General features: G+C 41.2%; 1 protein-coding gene across 6 annotated transcripts; it reads right to left on the reverse strand.

Annotated features, from left to right (window-relative positions):
- Positions 1–1,232: 1,232 nt before the first annotated feature.
- OOSP4B (oocyte secreted protein family member 4B) lies at positions 1,233–14,931 on the reverse strand. 6 transcript variants are annotated; one of them, XM_044929055.2, is made up of 7 exons: positions 14,774–14,931; positions 12,241–12,419; positions 9,315–9,412; positions 7,999–8,142; positions 4,084–4,131; positions 2,676–2,740; positions 1,233–1,440 (listed from the first exon to the last, which is right to left on the reverse strand). In XM_044929055.2, the coding sequence occupies exons 1-6, from the start codon at positions 14,838–14,840 to the stop codon at positions 2,677–2,679; spliced, it is 600 nt and encodes a 199-aa protein (XP_044784990.1). In that variant the 5' UTR covers positions 14,841–14,931; the 3' UTR covers positions 1,233–1,440; position 2,676. The 6 variants fall into 6 exon arrangements, with proteins under 6 accessions (XP_044784990.1, XP_044784988.1, XP_044784992.1 ...); XM_044929053.2 differs by having other exon boundaries at positions 2,676–2,750; XM_044929057.2 differs by lacking the exon at positions 4,084–4,131.
- Between the last annotated feature and the right edge of the window lie 2,086 nt (positions 14,932–17,017).

The following is a 17,017-nucleotide window of genomic DNA, read 5'->3' on the forward strand; positions in this document are numbered from 1 at the left end:
TAGATCAACAAAGTTAAAAGGCCCAAGTGTTTCTTTAAATACTGTGTAATGAACTATTAAAAGATTTTAAAACTTCAGAAAAATGGAAAGTTACGAATGAAGCACTCCTACTATGCATCAAAGCATGGAGATGATGCAACTGTTTGACTTGTGAGCTGAACAACACCCAGAGGAGGCACACAGAACGTGCTAACTCCTCCTGCAAACGGCTATGACAGTGTGTGAGATGTTAGCCACCAAGGAAGGTCATCCCACATCCAGTGCTGAGGCTTTGTATCAGGAGCTGATCACCTAACCATCCTCTGGCCAGCACCTGCCAAAACTCCAGTTCCCAAAACAAGTACTTGTCAACATCTTGCACAAGCAGTTCAGGCATGCTGAGCCCCCTTACCAGTGAAGGCCGTGGGAACTTTCCCAAAACCCACGTTCCCAGGTTAATGGCCAACTTTGCAAATAGGATTTTCTTAGGCTAGCAGTCTCAAATCTGCTATCTTTAAATCTATTCTGTATGTCTCTGAATTTTCAAAATGAAGACTCCTGTATTTTTCTTCATCTAGAGTTAATTAGTATCTGTATTAGAAAGAATTCTAAAGATGTTTCCAGCAGTTTGTCCAATCAAACAGTACCTAATCTAGGTACTGCTGTGAAAGGTTTTTACAGATATAGTTAAGATTAAGCAGGTTATCAGTGGGTTTCCTTAGTAGCTCAGATGGTAAAGCATCCGCCTGCAATACAGGAGACCTGGCTTCGATCCCTGGGTTGGGAAGATCCCTTGGAGAAGGAAATGGCAACCCACTCCAGTATTCTTGCCTGGAACATTCCATGGACAGAGGAGCCTGGCAGGCTCCAGTCCATGGGGTCGCAAAATAGTTGGACACAACTTACCAACTAAACAACAAGAAAACTATTCTGAGACAGTTGCAAAGAGACCTCTGATTTTACCTTATTTTACATGCATTATTGGAAGGAACTGACAGAGGGATTAATTAGAGAACCATTATTACTCACTGCCACCCAGAGCACTAGGTGATGAGCAAGCCTGTGCACTCCACGAGATGCAGTTGCCTAGAACTCTGCAATGCCTTGCAAGTCAGGACCTCAGGTTTCCTCAAAGAAGAGAACAAACTATTCAGATATATAAACATTTTTAAAAATTGCTTCCATTCTGAAGTTAAAAGTCTGGGAAGTTCCTTTTTCCCCAAATTTCTCATAAACATGCACAGGAGAACAAATTCATTTTAAAAAGAACTTTATTAAAAAGGCACATGATGCTCTGTAGGCACTAAGTTCAGCTCTGTAAGAGGAGAGCAATCCTCAGGAAGCCAGAGTACCAGGATTAGTAACACTGTCTTATGCACTAGAATTAAGGGTTAATTCTTTCACTTAAAACCAAAGGATTAAAAAAAAAAATTACATACTCCAACAAGAGAAAAACTGTTCCTGTAAGGAAGGAAAAGAAACAGTGGTCATACAAATAAGAAACTTACATAATTTAGTTACACTGACCAGCTTCAGCTGCATGCAACAAATTCTGGTAAATTCTTTTCATTTGTATTCTGTTACAAATATTCTCTAACTTTCCTTGTTATGGCTTTTTTAGATACACCCATGATTTAAAAGTGGACATTTAATTTCCAAATACATGGAATTTTTAAAGTATCTTTGATATTAATTACTGATTTTGATCAGAAGATCCCCTGAAGAAGGGAAAGGCAATCCACTCTCCAGGCACGTATTCTTGTCTGGAGAATCCCATGGACAAAGAAGCCTGGAGGATTACAGTCCATGGGGTCACAAAGAGTCAGACCCAACTGAGCGACTAACAATTTCACTTTCTTTCACTGATTTTGGTATTAATTTTGCACTTAAATTCTTTCTTCTCTGCAACCATCCTGAGTTATTTTTAGTCTTCTAACTTTATTGAGGCTTTTAATGACTGAGTCAAAGATCTCTCTTGGTAAATGTCACATTGTACCTGAAAGTATGTGGGTTATTCTCAAATAGCTTCTGATAGTGATTCCTAACATAATTCCACAGCGATGAGAACAGATTCTGTATGATTTCAATACATAGTGGAACAACATGTGACCTTGTTCTGTATTTTCCAAATCTCCTATAAATGTATTATTATACTTTCATAATTTTAAAAATAAAAAAGAGAAATGAAAAGAAACTGTTACATAAAAGTTCTTGAGATATTTCACTGTGGCTTAAGTAGGAAGGAATTACAGGAGTTGGGAAATAGGGCAGCAGTTTTCCACCACAGAACCTATTACAGGCATACCTCATTTTATTGCACTTTGCAGATATTACCTTTAAAAAAAAAAATTGAAGCTTTGTGGCAACCTTAAACCAAGCAAGTCTGTTGGTGCCATTTTTCCAACAGCATTTTCTCACTTCATTTCTGTTTCACATTTTTGTAATCCTCACAGTATCTATAGATTTTTCTTTATTATTATATTTGTTATGGTGATCTGTGATCAGTGATCTTTAGTCACTGCTATGCCTGGTAAGGGCTCAAATGACGGTTAGCGTTTTTTAACAATGAGGTATTTTTTATTTAAGGCACATGTACTTATTTTTAGTCATAGTGCTATTGCACATTTAATAGACTAAAGTGTAGGGTTAATATAAATTTTATATGCACTAGGAAACAAAAAATCCATGTGACTCACTTCACTGGAGAATTCTCTTCATTGCAGTGGTTTGGAACCAAAATCTCAATCTCTCTGAGGTATATCTGTAAAATACTGTAATGACTCAAGTGTAGCCAATGCATTCCTTACCTATAGCCATTATTGGTTTATATGTTTATAAATTTCACAAAATAACATGTCAAATTTTAAGATATTTATAAATTTTAATAAATATTTATAAATTGAGTTTGGCCCAAGATGGCAGAGGAATAGGATGGGGAAACCACTTTCTCCCCGCCCCCCAAATTCATCAAAAGATCATTTGAATGTTGAGCAACTTCCACAAAGCAACTTCTGAATGCTGGCGGAGGACCCCAGGCACTCAGAGATGCAGCCCATTCTCTTCAAAAGGAGGTAGGACAAAATAAAAAAGACAAATGCTATGCTATGCTAAGTCACTTCAGTCGTGTCTGACTCTGTGTGACCCCATAGACGGCAGCCACCAGGCTCCCTCGTCCCTAGGATTCTCCAGGCAAGAACACTGGAGTGGGTTGCCATTTCCTTCTCCAATGCGTGAAAGTGAAAAGTGAAAGGGAAGTCGCTCAGTCGTGTCTGAACCTCAGCGACCTCATGGACTGCAGCCTACCAGGCTCCTCCATCCATGGGATTTTCCAGGCAAAAGTACTGGAGTGGGGTGCCATTGCCTTCTCCGAAGAGAGACAAAAGAGTTAGGGATGGAGACCTGTCCTTGGGAGGGAGTTGTGAGGATAAGAAGTTTCCACACAGTAGGAAACCCTCTCATAGGTAGGTCTGTGGGGAGCTTTGGAATCTCAGAAGGCAACGTAGCTGGGAGGAAAAAAAAAAAAAAAAACCCACAGAATAAAAACAGTTTTCTAACTGCAACAGCCAGCGGAGAAGTAGCCCAGGTGCTTGAGTTCGCCACCAGTGACTGGGGGCTGGACAGGGAAGCGTGGGCTTCACACTTAGGGTAAGGACCAGGCCTAAATGCCCTGAGGACAATCTGAGGGACCTAAGGTGAGATAGCAGCCCACACTGAGGGATGGCCAGAGAGACAAAACAAAATAGAGACAGAGAACTTTCCCATGAAGGGCTCTAACGCTTAGGCTGGCCCATATTAGAACAAAGGATGAGAGAATACCAAAAGAGAGCCAGCCAGAGGCAGAGGGGTGGGCAGGCGACAGCCAGAGCCAGAAGGTGAGGGGCAATCTCGGCCCCAGAGACAGCATCTTCCACCAAACTGTGGGCAGGCTCCTAGTTGCTAACCACATCTTCCTGGATCCTGAACAGTAGACACCCACCAGGAGGGTCACAGACGAAGATCAGCTCCCCAGAGGAGACACACGGCACACCTGAGACAGTGCTCTCACAGCACACCTGGGAAACCGAGTGGCCAGGACCGGGGAGCTGATTAAGACACACAGCTCACCTGGGATGGTGCACTCGCCAAGCATCTGGTCGCCTGAGCTGCTCGGACCTGGGAAGGGCACAAAACACATTCCCAACCAGGTCTGTGCCTTTGTGGAGTACCCAAGAACCTGAGAAGCTTAGACCTGAGATGTGCACGAAATTCAGGGCCCACTTGGGACAGTACCCTTGCAGAGAAACCTGGAGCCTGAGCAGTGTAGACCCGGGAAGCACATACCATCTTGAGCTGGGGCAAACCCAGTGTGGTCCACACACTGGGAGCACTCCCCACATAAACACGCCAGTGATATCTGTTTGCAGTGTCCCTCCCTCCCAACAATATAACTGAACAAGTGAGCCTAAATAAGTGACCACCTTCGCCCTCTTGTGTCAGGGCAGAAATTAGACACTGAAGAGGCTTGCAAACAGAGAGAGCCAAAATAAACAAAGAAGAGGGAACAGCTGGGAAGTGACAGGTGCAACGGATTAAAACCCTGTAGTTAACATTGACTGTGCATTGGAGGGGACCTCTAGACCTTGAGAACAAGTACAAGCTGGAACAAGGAAATATCTGAAACTGAAGTGACACCACACTGCCCACACAGTCCAGAGAAATTCCCAGGTGTATTTTTACTATTATCATTTTTTAATTTAAAAAATTAAGTTCTTTATTACTCTTTTAATTTTCACTTTTATAACCTACTATTACCTTACCAAAAAAGACCCTATTTTTAAAGCAAATTTCATACATATATGTTTTAATTTTTGTGATTGATTTTTTTTTGTATTTTTTATATTGTACTTTTGACAGTCTAACCTCTATTCTAGATTTTTAATCTTTGCTTTTTGTATTTGCTATCATTTTTGTACCTTTAAGAATCTAATCTTCAGTATCCATTTTCACTTAGGGAACTGATTACTAACTAGATTGGTCTCTCCTCTTTTGATTCCCCCCTCTTCTCCTCCTGGTCACCTCTATCTCCCTCTTCCCTCTTCTCCTCTCCATATAACCCTAGAATCTCTCTGGGTGTCCCTCGCTGTGGAGAACTATTTCACCATTAACCTAAATGTTTTATCATCTGTGCTGTATGGATGGAGAAGTCTTAAGGCCACTGTAGCAGAAGGACTGAAAGCCAGAGGTAGGAGTGTAAACTCCAAACCTTGAGATCATCAAAGAATTCTTGATACCAGGGAACATTAATAGACAAGAGCTCACCCAAAAGTCTCCATACCTACACTGAAACCAAGCTCCACCCAAGAGCCAACAAGTTCCAGTGCAAGATGTATCATGCTAATTCTTCAGAAAAGCAGGATACAACCCTGAAAATTAAAAGACAGGCTGCCCAAAGCCATGCCAAACCCATCAGATCAGATCACTCACTGAGTCGTGTCCAACTCTTTTCGACCCCACGAATCACAGCACGCCAGGCTTCCCTGTCCATCACCAACTCCCAGAGTTCACTGAGACTCACATCCATCGAGTCAGTGATGCCATCCAGCCATCTCATCCTCTGCCGTCCCCTTTTCCTCTTGCCCCCAATCCCTCCCAGCATCAGAGTCTTTTCCAATGAGTCAACTCTTCGCATGAGGTGGCCAAAGTACTGGAGTTTCAGCTTTAGCATCATTCCTTGCAAAGAAATCCCAGGGCCGATCTCCTTCAGAATGGACTGGTTGGATCTCCTTGCAGTCCAAGGGACTCTCAAGAGTCTTCTCCAACACCATAGTTCAAAAGCATCAATTCTTTGTCGCTCAGCCTTCTTCACAGTCCAACTCTCGCATCCATACATGACCACAGGAAAAACCATAGCCTTGACTAGACGAACCTTTGTTGGCAAAATAATGTCTCTGCTTTTGAATATGCTATCTAGGTTGGTCATAACTTTCCTTCCAAGGAGTAAGCATCTTTTAATTTCATGGCTGCAGTCACCATCTGTAGTGATTTTGGAGCCCCCAAAAATAAAGTCTGACACTGTTTCCACTGTTTCCCTATCCATTTGCCATGAAGTGATGAGACCGGATGCCATGATCTTTGTTTTCTGAATGTTGAGCTTTAAGCCAACTTCTTCACTCTCCACTTTCACTTTCACCAAGAGGCTTTTTAGTTCCTCTTCACTTTCTGCCATAAGAGTGGAATCATCTGCATATCTGAGGTTATTGATATTTCTCCCAGCAATCTTGATTCCAGCTTGTGTTTCTTCCAGTCCAGCGTTTCTCATGATGTACTCTGCATATAAGTTAAATAAGCAGGGTGACAATATACAGCCTTGACATACTCCTTTTCCTATTTGGAACCAGTCTGTTGTTCCATGCCAAACCCATAGATACCCCACAACTCACTACTGGACATTTCATTGCACTCCAGAGAAAAGAGATCCAACTCCACCCACTAGAACACAGACACAATGCTCCCCAACCAGGAAACCTTGACAAGCCACTAGTCCAACCCCACCCACAGGCAGCAGACTCCACAATAAAGTGGAACCACAAACTTCCACCCCACAGAAAGGGCACGCTTTCTGTAATCTAAACAGCAATCTAAACAAGCACAGCAATGAAAAGGCAGAGAAATATTTAGCCAGTAAAAAGGAACATGATAAAGCCCCACCAAATCAAACAAAAGAGAAGGAGATAGGGAGTCTATCTGAAAAAAGAATTCAGAATAATGATAGTAAAGATGGTCCAAAATCTTGAAAACAAAATGGAGTTACAGAAAAATAGACTAGAGACAAGGACTGAGAAGATGAAAGAAATGTTTAACAAGGACTTAGAGGAAACCAGTCAGTTCAGTCGCTCAGTCGTGTCTGACTCTTTGTGACCCCATGAATCACAGCACGCCAGGCCTCCCTGTCCATCACCAACTCCCGGAGTTCACCCAAACTCATGTCCATCGAGTCAGTGATGCCATCCAGCCATCTCATCCTCTGTCGTCCTCTTCTCCTCCTGCCCCAATCCCTTCCAGCATCAGAGTCTTTTCCAATGAGTCAACTCTTCTCATGAGGTGGCCAAAGTACTGGAGATTCAGCTTCAGCATCAGTCCTTCCAATGAGCACCCAGGACTGGTCTCCTTTAGGATGGACTGGTTGGATCTCCTTGCAGTCCAAGGGACTCTCAAGAGTCTTCTCCAACACCACAGTTCAAAAGCATCAATTCTTCAGGGCTCAGCTTTCTTTGTAGTCCAACTCTCACATCCATACATGACCACTGGAAAAACCATAGCCTTGACTAGATGGACCCTTGTTGGAAAAGTTATGAATTTTACATGACAGTAGTATCTGAAATGTTGATTCAAGATGATTAGTAGATCCATGAAATAGAAGTTCACAATGTCTGTGCCTTCTGGGATGCTGAAGTCGAAGGGCTATAGGCCATTTGAATAATTCTATTAATATGTCTGTCTTTCACATTTAAAAAGAGTTTTCTCTTATAAGCACTTAGTCCTTCCAGGACAAAATGTGGTTAGTAAGAGAAGTCGAAGGGCTATAGGCCATTTGAATAATTCTATTAATATGTCTGTCTTTCACATTTAAAAAGAGTTTTCTCTTATAAGCACTTAGTCCTTCCAGGACAAAATGTGGTTAGTAAGAGTTAACAACATATCAGGTACTATCTTAATGGCAATTCTTAGAAATTCTAAATTCTGTCCTATATATGTTCCATGTTATAACTGAAGGGCTTTTTCCTCTGGCTGGGCTGGGATTGATAACATGAGTAGCTATTGAGTGTTCCTGGCAAAACTGTTTTCCCTGAGAGAATAATGAGAAACAGTAAGACAAATTATAACCCTAATCACCACAAATTCATGATCACAAAGACAATTCTAAATGAATCTGCATGGATACCTGGTACACAGTGTGTGGTGTACATCACCAATGTACTGAACCTTTGCTTTTTTGTGGCTTGGAAAGCATTTATAGTACTAAGTCAAAAGATGACTTACTTGCATGGCATTCCTGGAGGGGGCTCCAAGGATGGTGCTTCCGGTGGTGGTGTGTTTTTCTGTCTGCCTGGCCCTTGGGCGTTTTCCCCAGATGTTTCATTATCACTTTCTATGTCTTCTTCCCCAAAGGTGAATGGATCATTTCTAAAAAAGAAGAAAAAAAACTAGGCTGGTATATATTTCACTATCTCTTTTTGTGATGACTGGAAATGCAAGAATAGAAACTAAATTATACAGGTCTGAGTTGTAAGGGGAGGAATGCCAAATCAAGTAGCTTACACAGAAATGGAAGGTTGTTATTTCAGGAAAACACAAGGAAAAGTTTGTAACAGAATGTTAATTAGGATTGCCCATCCTCCCAGAATTAGTTACTGTGACCCAAAGCTGAGACCAAAGAAGCATCAAATACCAGAAACTCTTAAAAAGCTGCTTAACCAGCTTTGTCATCTCCAATCGTCTCACCCATAGTTTATAGGGAATGATTAGAGAGATAAGGTTTTGAGTTCCTAGAATATGGTGAGCAAGTAAGGAAGAGATTTCCCTTCTTTATGAAGCCAAGTAAGGGTGTTTTAAAAGAATCCCTTAAACACCAAAAATTTCTACACTAAAGACTGTCACCTCACTCCCAATGTAAATTGACTGTTTAGACTAGTGTATTTTCCATGCAGGCCTATTTAGTATGGAGGAAGAGAGACCTTAAGAGACAAGAATTTTTTTTCAGATGGTAATTTTAAAAAGATTTTTTTTTTATTGAAGCATGGTTGATTTACAATGTTGTATTAGTTTCAGGTGTACAGCAAAGTGATTCAGTTTATATTTATAATACACTCTTTCTCAGATTCTTTTCCCTGTAGGTCATTGCAAAGTATTAAATATGTATATATCCTTATATATATCCCTTCGCTGTACAAGGGGCTTCCTTGGTGGCTCAAATGGTAAGGATGCTGCCTGCAGTGTGGGACACCTGGGTTCATTCCCTGGTCAGGAAGATCCCCTGGAGAAGGAAATGGCCACCCACCCCAGTATTCTTGCCTAGAGAATCCCATGGACAGAGGAGGCTGGTGGTCTACAGTCCATGCAGTGACAGTCCGTAGGTCCCAGCTGGTTATCTAGACCAGAAAATGGGACCTCATCAGACACTGAATCTGCCCAGCACTTTGATCCTGGACCTCCCAGACTCAAGAGGTTAGGGAAATGAATGTCTGTAAGCCAACCAGTCATGGTATTGTCTTGTAACAACCTGACTAAGACCCATCAGGAACTCCTGGCAGCCAGGAACATGTTACACAGTAGTGTCTGTGGTCAGCTAGACTTACCTTTTAACAAAGCACAGCACTGGCATGACACCTCCTCTGTTTATAAACAAAGATCCATATGTGACTGAGCTTTCAATGAGAATGCCCCACGAGCTTTCCTGAAGGGGGAAAAATGTGTAGTTATTTTAGTTAAATCTGAGAGTTCAAAAAAAAAAAAAACACTAAAACTTACAATTAGAAAAATATAGGAATCACATTACCTTAATATATAAAGTAGCAGGACAGCAGAGCTAAATAATAAAATGTCTATATTTTTAAAAGACCCAAGTACTAGCTCCTGACGTTGTGCCAAGGACATAGTATTTGTGTGACAATTGAGTCTGCACAGACAACTTTTAATTACCACACTTGTTTTGGGATGAGGGCCTGATTTAGGCCGACCTGGGCTATAGAACAAGCTCTGCAACTTACTCTGGGTGTGAACTTTGACAGTTTTGATGACTTCAGGGCAAGGTCCCCCCACCATTCATAAAATGGGATGGATCTGATGGCTCAGTCAGTAAAGAATCCGCCTGCAGTGCTGGAGGCCTGGGTTCGAATCCTGTCTTGGGAAGATCCCCTTGAGGAGGACTTGGCAACCCACGCCAGGATTCCCATCTGGGAAATCCCTCAGACAGAGGGGCCTGGTGGGCTATAGTCCATGGGGTCACAAAGAGTCAGACCCAACTTAGCAATTAAACCACTACCACCATTCAATCCATACCAGGGATTGGTAAATTTTCAAAACATGAGCAGAGACTATTTTCATCGTTGTGAATCATATTCTCTCACAAACTCTCGTTTCTAACATTGTTGCATGAGAGCTGTCAGATATTGCCTAAATGAATGTGCTTATGTTCCAGCAAGTCAATTCACAGGCATTAAGAAGTTGGCTGGATTTGTTGGACCACAGGGCATGGCTGACAACTCCAATTATGAGCTATTGTTTGTAAAGGAGAGTATGGTACATCCGTCATAAATAGCAACTAACACACATTTTTAAAGAAAAACAATTAACTACGTATACAGCCATATCTCCGTTATGGTGAATTACACGGATGCGCAAACCACTAGGCATACAACGCATCATATGTTATAATTTCAAATATTTATATTATAGAATTAGAAAACACTACCAGTATCAAAAAGTATATTCAACTCTCTGATGCAGTTAGTCTTGATCAATATTTCGATATATGTTTCAACTTTAGTTATACCAATTCAACATGTTGCAAGTATAGTCTTCAGGATGCTTGCTAGTAATTCAGATTGCTCAGGTTCAAATACCGTTTTTGGCACTTAATGTTCATGTGACAATAACTAGGACTAAGCTTTTTAATATTCCATGGCTACAGTAAGAATTCGTAGGGTTGAGCACTATATGGGACAGTATTACATAAGAGGAACATTCAACTTCATTTGAATTTGGCACAAATGGTACTTATTTGTTCATATACTTGAGGAGTCCCCAGGTAATTCTGCTTCAGAAATAGCTGGATAATAGAAATGCAATCACACTGTCAAATATCCATTTTGCTCTCTCCCCAACAACTTACTATCTTTTCCTTCCTCTGGAAGGAACCTCTCTTCATGAATGACAAATAGAAATCTCAGCATTTATCTGCTTAAAGATTAACCATTTATTATCTCAATGAAAAAGAGTGTATCCCCTCCCTATAAATCCCATAAAATTCCTTAGTTACATTTGCCCTACTATAGTTACGTAAACTGACAACTGGCATGACCTTTTCATTTCATAAATATCCGAATGCTTACATTTTATTTAACAAACACCTGTATGTGAGTGTGTGTTAGTTACTCAGTCATTCCAACCTTCGTGACCCCATGTGCTTGCGAAACGCTGGGCATTATTCTAGGTGCTGGGAATACAGCATGCAACAGATGATTGGCTCCTGTGTCTGGAGCCAGGAGTAAAATGACTCCACATAAGCCACAGGTACTAAACCAGGACAGATGTGGGTTCAAAAAGGAAAACCAAGATGCCATCTCCATTGACATCGAGGAGATAAAAAAAAAAATCAGTAAACATGAGACAACATAATTTAATGGACTACGAGCACGGGTGCCCAGTTCAGATCCCAGATGCCCCACTCTCTGTGTGACACTATCTTCCGGCAGGGGTACATGAGGGCTAAGTAAGAAAGCTGTCTGGTACGTGATCATGACTGTTTATTTAATCAGTAAAACATGATGAGACAATTAAAGCTTCTAAAATGCTCATCTGCACAACTGACAAACTGCTCACTAACTTTCTCACGTCAGGATCCGTCTTATTCAAAATAACTAATGAAATCTCAAGTCTTTTGGCCTGGGAAGACTGAATTCTTTCTTAATTATACAGCAGTTACTATCCTGATATCCCCTATTTTAGGTGAATATTTAAATCAACACAACAAAAGGGTGGGAAATTGTGGAGCTGTTTCAAAATAAAATGTTTTTTTCAGGTTTGATTTTTCCCTACAGACTATAAAATCTCTCCATCAAAAACAGGGGAAATGTATTAGGAAAAGGCAGACAAAAATGAATGCCTGGTTTTTTAAATCCCATATTTTATCTTTTTTTTTTTTCTATTGTAGAATTACCCAAAAATTTAAGACAGAGGGTTGGGCTTCCTTGGTGGCTCAGATGGTAAAGAATCCACCTGCAACGCAGGAGACCCAGGTTTCATCCCTGGGTTGGGAAGATCCCCTGGAAAAAGGAATGAGTACCCACTCCAGTATTCTTGCCTGGGAAATCCCATGGACAAAGGAGCCTGGTGGGCTACAGTCCACGGGGTCACAGAGTCGGACGTGACTGAACATCTAACATACAGTGTTACATGAGCTATAAAATCAATCGACAAAAACAGTTACACAGAGTTAATAATTGGGGTTATACCCACAAATAAGAAAAGACTGTTTCTTATTAAAATAATGACTCATCTTACGTGAGTCCTGATGCCACAAGTAATAAGACTGTAAAGGAACTCAAAGGAATCAGGCAGCTCTGTGGTGACGGGGCAGCCATCTCCGAGAAAGAGCTCGTGAACCTGGAATAGCAGCTCATCCACAAATGGCGTTCGTCTCACTTTGACCTGGAGCCAGTTTTTAGCACAGGTGACAGACACTGGTGGAAGAAAAAGAGGGAACAGTTCAGATTACATGTCATCTCTAAACAGTAGCTCAGAAAATGTTCAGCCTCTTAGCTGAAATGCTTAGTTCCAGAGCAAAAAAATGCCTTGGTTCCATTTCTATTTATTCCACCATGAAATCTTGGGTGAATGACTTAATTTTTAGGTGACTCAGTTTCCTTTTCTGGATTGGGTGAAGGAATGGAGCTACTTCCTGGGAATCGAACATTAAATTAGACAAGGCTCTGATAGTTTTTCACTGGAACATGGGACCTTGGGGATATTCAGTAATGGAAAAAGTGCCCTTTATCTGACAAATTTTTTTTTACATATTAAAACTGTTCCCCAATTTGTACACACTGTCTAGAGAAACAAATGAACATCTACCTTTAAATTGAAACGGTATCCCTTTTCAGCATTAATAACACTAAGTAGCACATACGTGGCCCTCTTCAAAATAAATGTGCTTCCTGTTTTCAAAGCAATCCTCCTGGTGGCTCAGACGGTAAAGACTCTGCCTCCAATGCTGAGGCCCACAGTCCATGCCTGGTGGGGGAGACCCTAGAGAAGGGACTGCAGCCCACTCCAGTGTTCTTGCCTGCAGAGCTCCACAGACAGAGGCGCCTGGCGGGCTGCAGTCCACAGGGTCGCAGAGAGTCAGACACGACTGAGCGATTAACACTACTATGTTTTCGAGCAATAGTGCATTATTTAATGTGATTTACATACATTCAGTTCTGCAGTTACATAGATCATATCGATTTGATTACCATGGCTTATAATGTTTTCTGATATCTGGTAAGGAAAGTCACTTATACTCATGTTCTACTTCAGGTTAATTCTCAATTTCCTAGTCAGCAAAATGGCGCCTTATTACTAAGACTCTATGACACAGTTTAAAAATAAAATAGGCATCAGCTTTAGTTATGATTCCTAATTCTAGTATGAAATTCACTGTTAATAAAGGAAGCAACATAGTATAATATGCAAATGAGAATATCCCTTTTAATGGCTACGAAACAGTTATAAAAATTAGGCATCATAAGCTTGACCACAAATATTATCTTCATATAAATAAAATATTATTGAGTTCTAGGGGCTAATTTGGTTATTGTCCAATAGGATTAGATAAGATGATGACTACAGCCATGAAATTAAAAGACGCTTACTCCTTGGAAGAAAAGTTATGACCAACCTACATAGCATATTGCAAAGCAGAGACATTACTTTGCCAACAAAGGTCTGTCTAGTCAAGGCTATGGTTTCTTGTGGTCATGTATGGATGTGACAGTTGGGCTGTGAAGAAGGCTGAGCGCTGAAGAATTGATGCTTTTGAACTGTGGTGTTAGAGAAGACTCTTGAGAGTCCCTTGGACTTCAAGGAGATCCAACCAGTCCATCCTAAAGGAGATCAGTCCTGGGTGTTCTTTGGAAGGAATGATGCTAAAGCTGAAACTCCAGTACTTCGGCCACCTCATGCGAAGAGTTGACTCATTGGAAAAGACTGTGATGCTGAGAGGGATTGGGGGCAGGAGGAGAAGGGGATGACAGAGGATGAGATGGCTGGATGGCATCACTGACTCAATGGACGTGAGTTTGAAGTGAACTCCGGGAGTTGGTGATGGACAGGGAGGCCTGGCATGCTGTGATTCATGGGGTCACAAAGAGTTGGACACGACTGAGAGACTGAATTGAACTGAAGCATAATAATGTGGATCAAAAAAAATTTAAGGTTGTCTTTAAACATGGACTCTTCATTATACCCATTTAACATCAGTTGATTAGTTTCCCACACTTCAGATGACTACGTTTAAGTCATGTTGCTAAGTGGCTGAGCAGGATTAGGACACAGGAGGAACCTGTTGAGAGCCTTTGGTCTAAAAAGGAATCACTAAGCAGCAGACTGCTCTGCCCCACCCTCAAGGAGTGCAGTCCAATGTCCCACCCTCAAGGAGCATGGTCCAATGTCCCACCCTCAAGGAGCACGGTCCAAGTCCTCAGAACCTAAGCAACCTCCTTTCCAAGGCACCGGGCAGCCTCCTGACTCATCCATTCAGCACGAGTATTTCTGACAAGCGACAAGCATGTCCAACACAAAAGCAAATAAGAACCTTGAAATATTTGGCAAGTAAGGAAAAAGATAACAGCATCCTGAAGCCACTTATGGATTCAAGAGAAAACACGGCGTTAAAGATGCACAGATATGACTACGTAGCTCAGTGAGAATAGACAGCCGTTAGGTATTAGCAGATGATCACCAAATCATAAATATTCACCCCAAAGCCAACGGTATAAAAAAAAGCACCCCACTGCTTGACATGCCACCCTTCAGAACCCCCCTTTTCTCTTACAATTATCCAAACTACGGATCAACAGAAAAAGCACGAGGAGTCCTGCTAACACAGCAGAGGCCTTCATTCTTCAGACCTGGAGCCAAGGCTTCACAGGAAGCAGGAAGCGGAAGAAAGTGGGCTCAGAACTGCTTATAGGCCCCACATCTGCTCAGCTGCCGCAATGCCCCATCACCACTCTGGAACACACGCTGCTGGCTTTTTCTCTTACTGGCTGAAAGTGTTCTGTTGTGATTCAGAAAATCAGAATGTAAATGTGAGAAAGTAGTTCTAGACTCTACCCCTCCAGCTGTGTCTTCTGCAAGCTTGAGGACATGTCTGAAATGGTGTCTTAAGTAATATCTGATATGTGTCTATTGGAACATGAAGAACAGAGCTTTACAAGATGATTTGAGGAGATTCAGGTGGTTAACGCAGAAGAAATTATTTATGATTTGATTGATAATACTGTTTATCATAACCATGCTGGGGTCATTCTGATCCAGTTGGTTCACTAATCCTTCTAATGAGCTCCAGGAGATCCTAATTCAAGTAAACAAATTTGCAAAACTGCGGTCAAAGCTTTAAAAAAAACACTGCTTTCTGTTTTAATTTAGCCTTCCCAAGTGTATTTTATCATAAATGCATACATGTCCAGGTTGCTGAAGAAAAGTTTATGAGAGCATTTTTGTCCAGTAAAATATAGGAATGTAAAACCTGAAAGGAGGAGAGATCGTGGATGAAACTAACAGTTTAAACTAGCTCGGTATTTTAGCAAGAAACTACAGAAGCTCCATCTCAAAAGCAAAAGTTTAATGTTACCTTTAGAAATTATATAGCATGTTTCATAGATGGCTTCTGATTATAGGATAATTGCTAGTGAAAATTATCAAAAGTATAGAAATTTCCAGGACCATGCAGTGATGTAGCAAAGAACAAGCTGCAAGATATACCTGTGATCATGAGAGACCACAAGGGAAAGCTCTTTCCACTAAATATTTTAATTATACTTTATGTCTCATAAAATCAATGAGTTTTTATTTTGGAGTGTGTGTTGTTAAGTAATAACCAGGAATTAAGGAACTTCAGTAGATTTAAATTTACAAAGACAGTATCAGTGAACTATAGCTGGTAATTATCTTAATTATGCAAGATAGGAATGTATGGCAAACAATTGAAACAGTAAGGAAGTATGCAGAATAACACTGAAATGTCTTATTGACCAGTAACTCACACATTCTTTACCCCCATGCTCAGGCAAGCCAGATAATATTTTATTGTAGGACATCATGGTAATTTTATTTACAAGTATTTCATTTCATGGATGCATCTCTATCTAGTTATTCATAACAAATGGAATTTGTATTGTTCTATATTGAATTACTGACAGGTTTATTTATATAAACTGTCTCAGAGAATTTTAATATCATTGGCTGTGGCTTCCCTGGTGGCTCAGTGGTAAAGAATCTGCCTGGCAAAGCAGGAGATGTGGGTTCAATCCTTGGTCCAGGAAGATCCCACGTGCCACAGAGTAATTAAGCCCGTGCACCACAGCTGTTGAGCCTGGGCTCTAGAGCCTGGGAGCAGCGACTACTGAGCCTACTTGTGGCAACTAGCGAAGCCCACGCGCCTCCAGCCCTTCTCTGCAGCGAGAGAAGCCACCGCGGCAAGAAGCCTGTGCAGCGCAACTAGAGTCCAGCTCCAGCTTGCTGCCACGAGAGAAAGCCCGAGTGCACCAGTGAAGACCTAGTACAGCCAAAAGGAAATCACTGTTTTTATTTTATTTTTTTTAATTACTTTTTTAAATTTTATTTTATTTTTAAACTTTACAATATTGTATTGGTTTTGCCAAATATCGAAATGAATCCACCACAGGTATACATGTGTTCCCCATCCTGAACCCTCCTCCCTCCTCCCTCCCCATTCCATCCCTCTGGGTCGTCCCAGTGCACCAGCCCCAAGCATCCAGTATCGTGCATAGAACCTGGACTGGCGACTCGTTCCATATATGATATTATACATATTTCAATGCCATTCTCCCAAATCATCCCACCCTCTCCCTCTCCCACAGAGTCCAAAAGACTGTTTTATACATCAGTGTCTCTTTTGCTGTCTCGTATACAGGGGTATTGTTACCATCTTTCTAAATTCCATATATATGCGTTAGTATACTGTATTGGTGTTTTTCTTTCTTCACTTCACTCTGTATAATAGGCTCCAGTTTCATCCACCTCATTAGAACTGATTCAAATGTATTTTTTTTAA

The sequence above is a fragment of the Bubalus bubalis genome, chromosome 16 (assembly GCF_019923935.1).
Source record: "Bubalus bubalis isolate 160015118507 breed Murrah chromosome 16, NDDB_SH_1, whole genome shotgun sequence".
In the NCBI taxonomy this organism is placed as follows: Eukaryota; Metazoa; Chordata; class Mammalia; order Artiodactyla; family Bovidae; genus Bubalus; species Bubalus bubalis.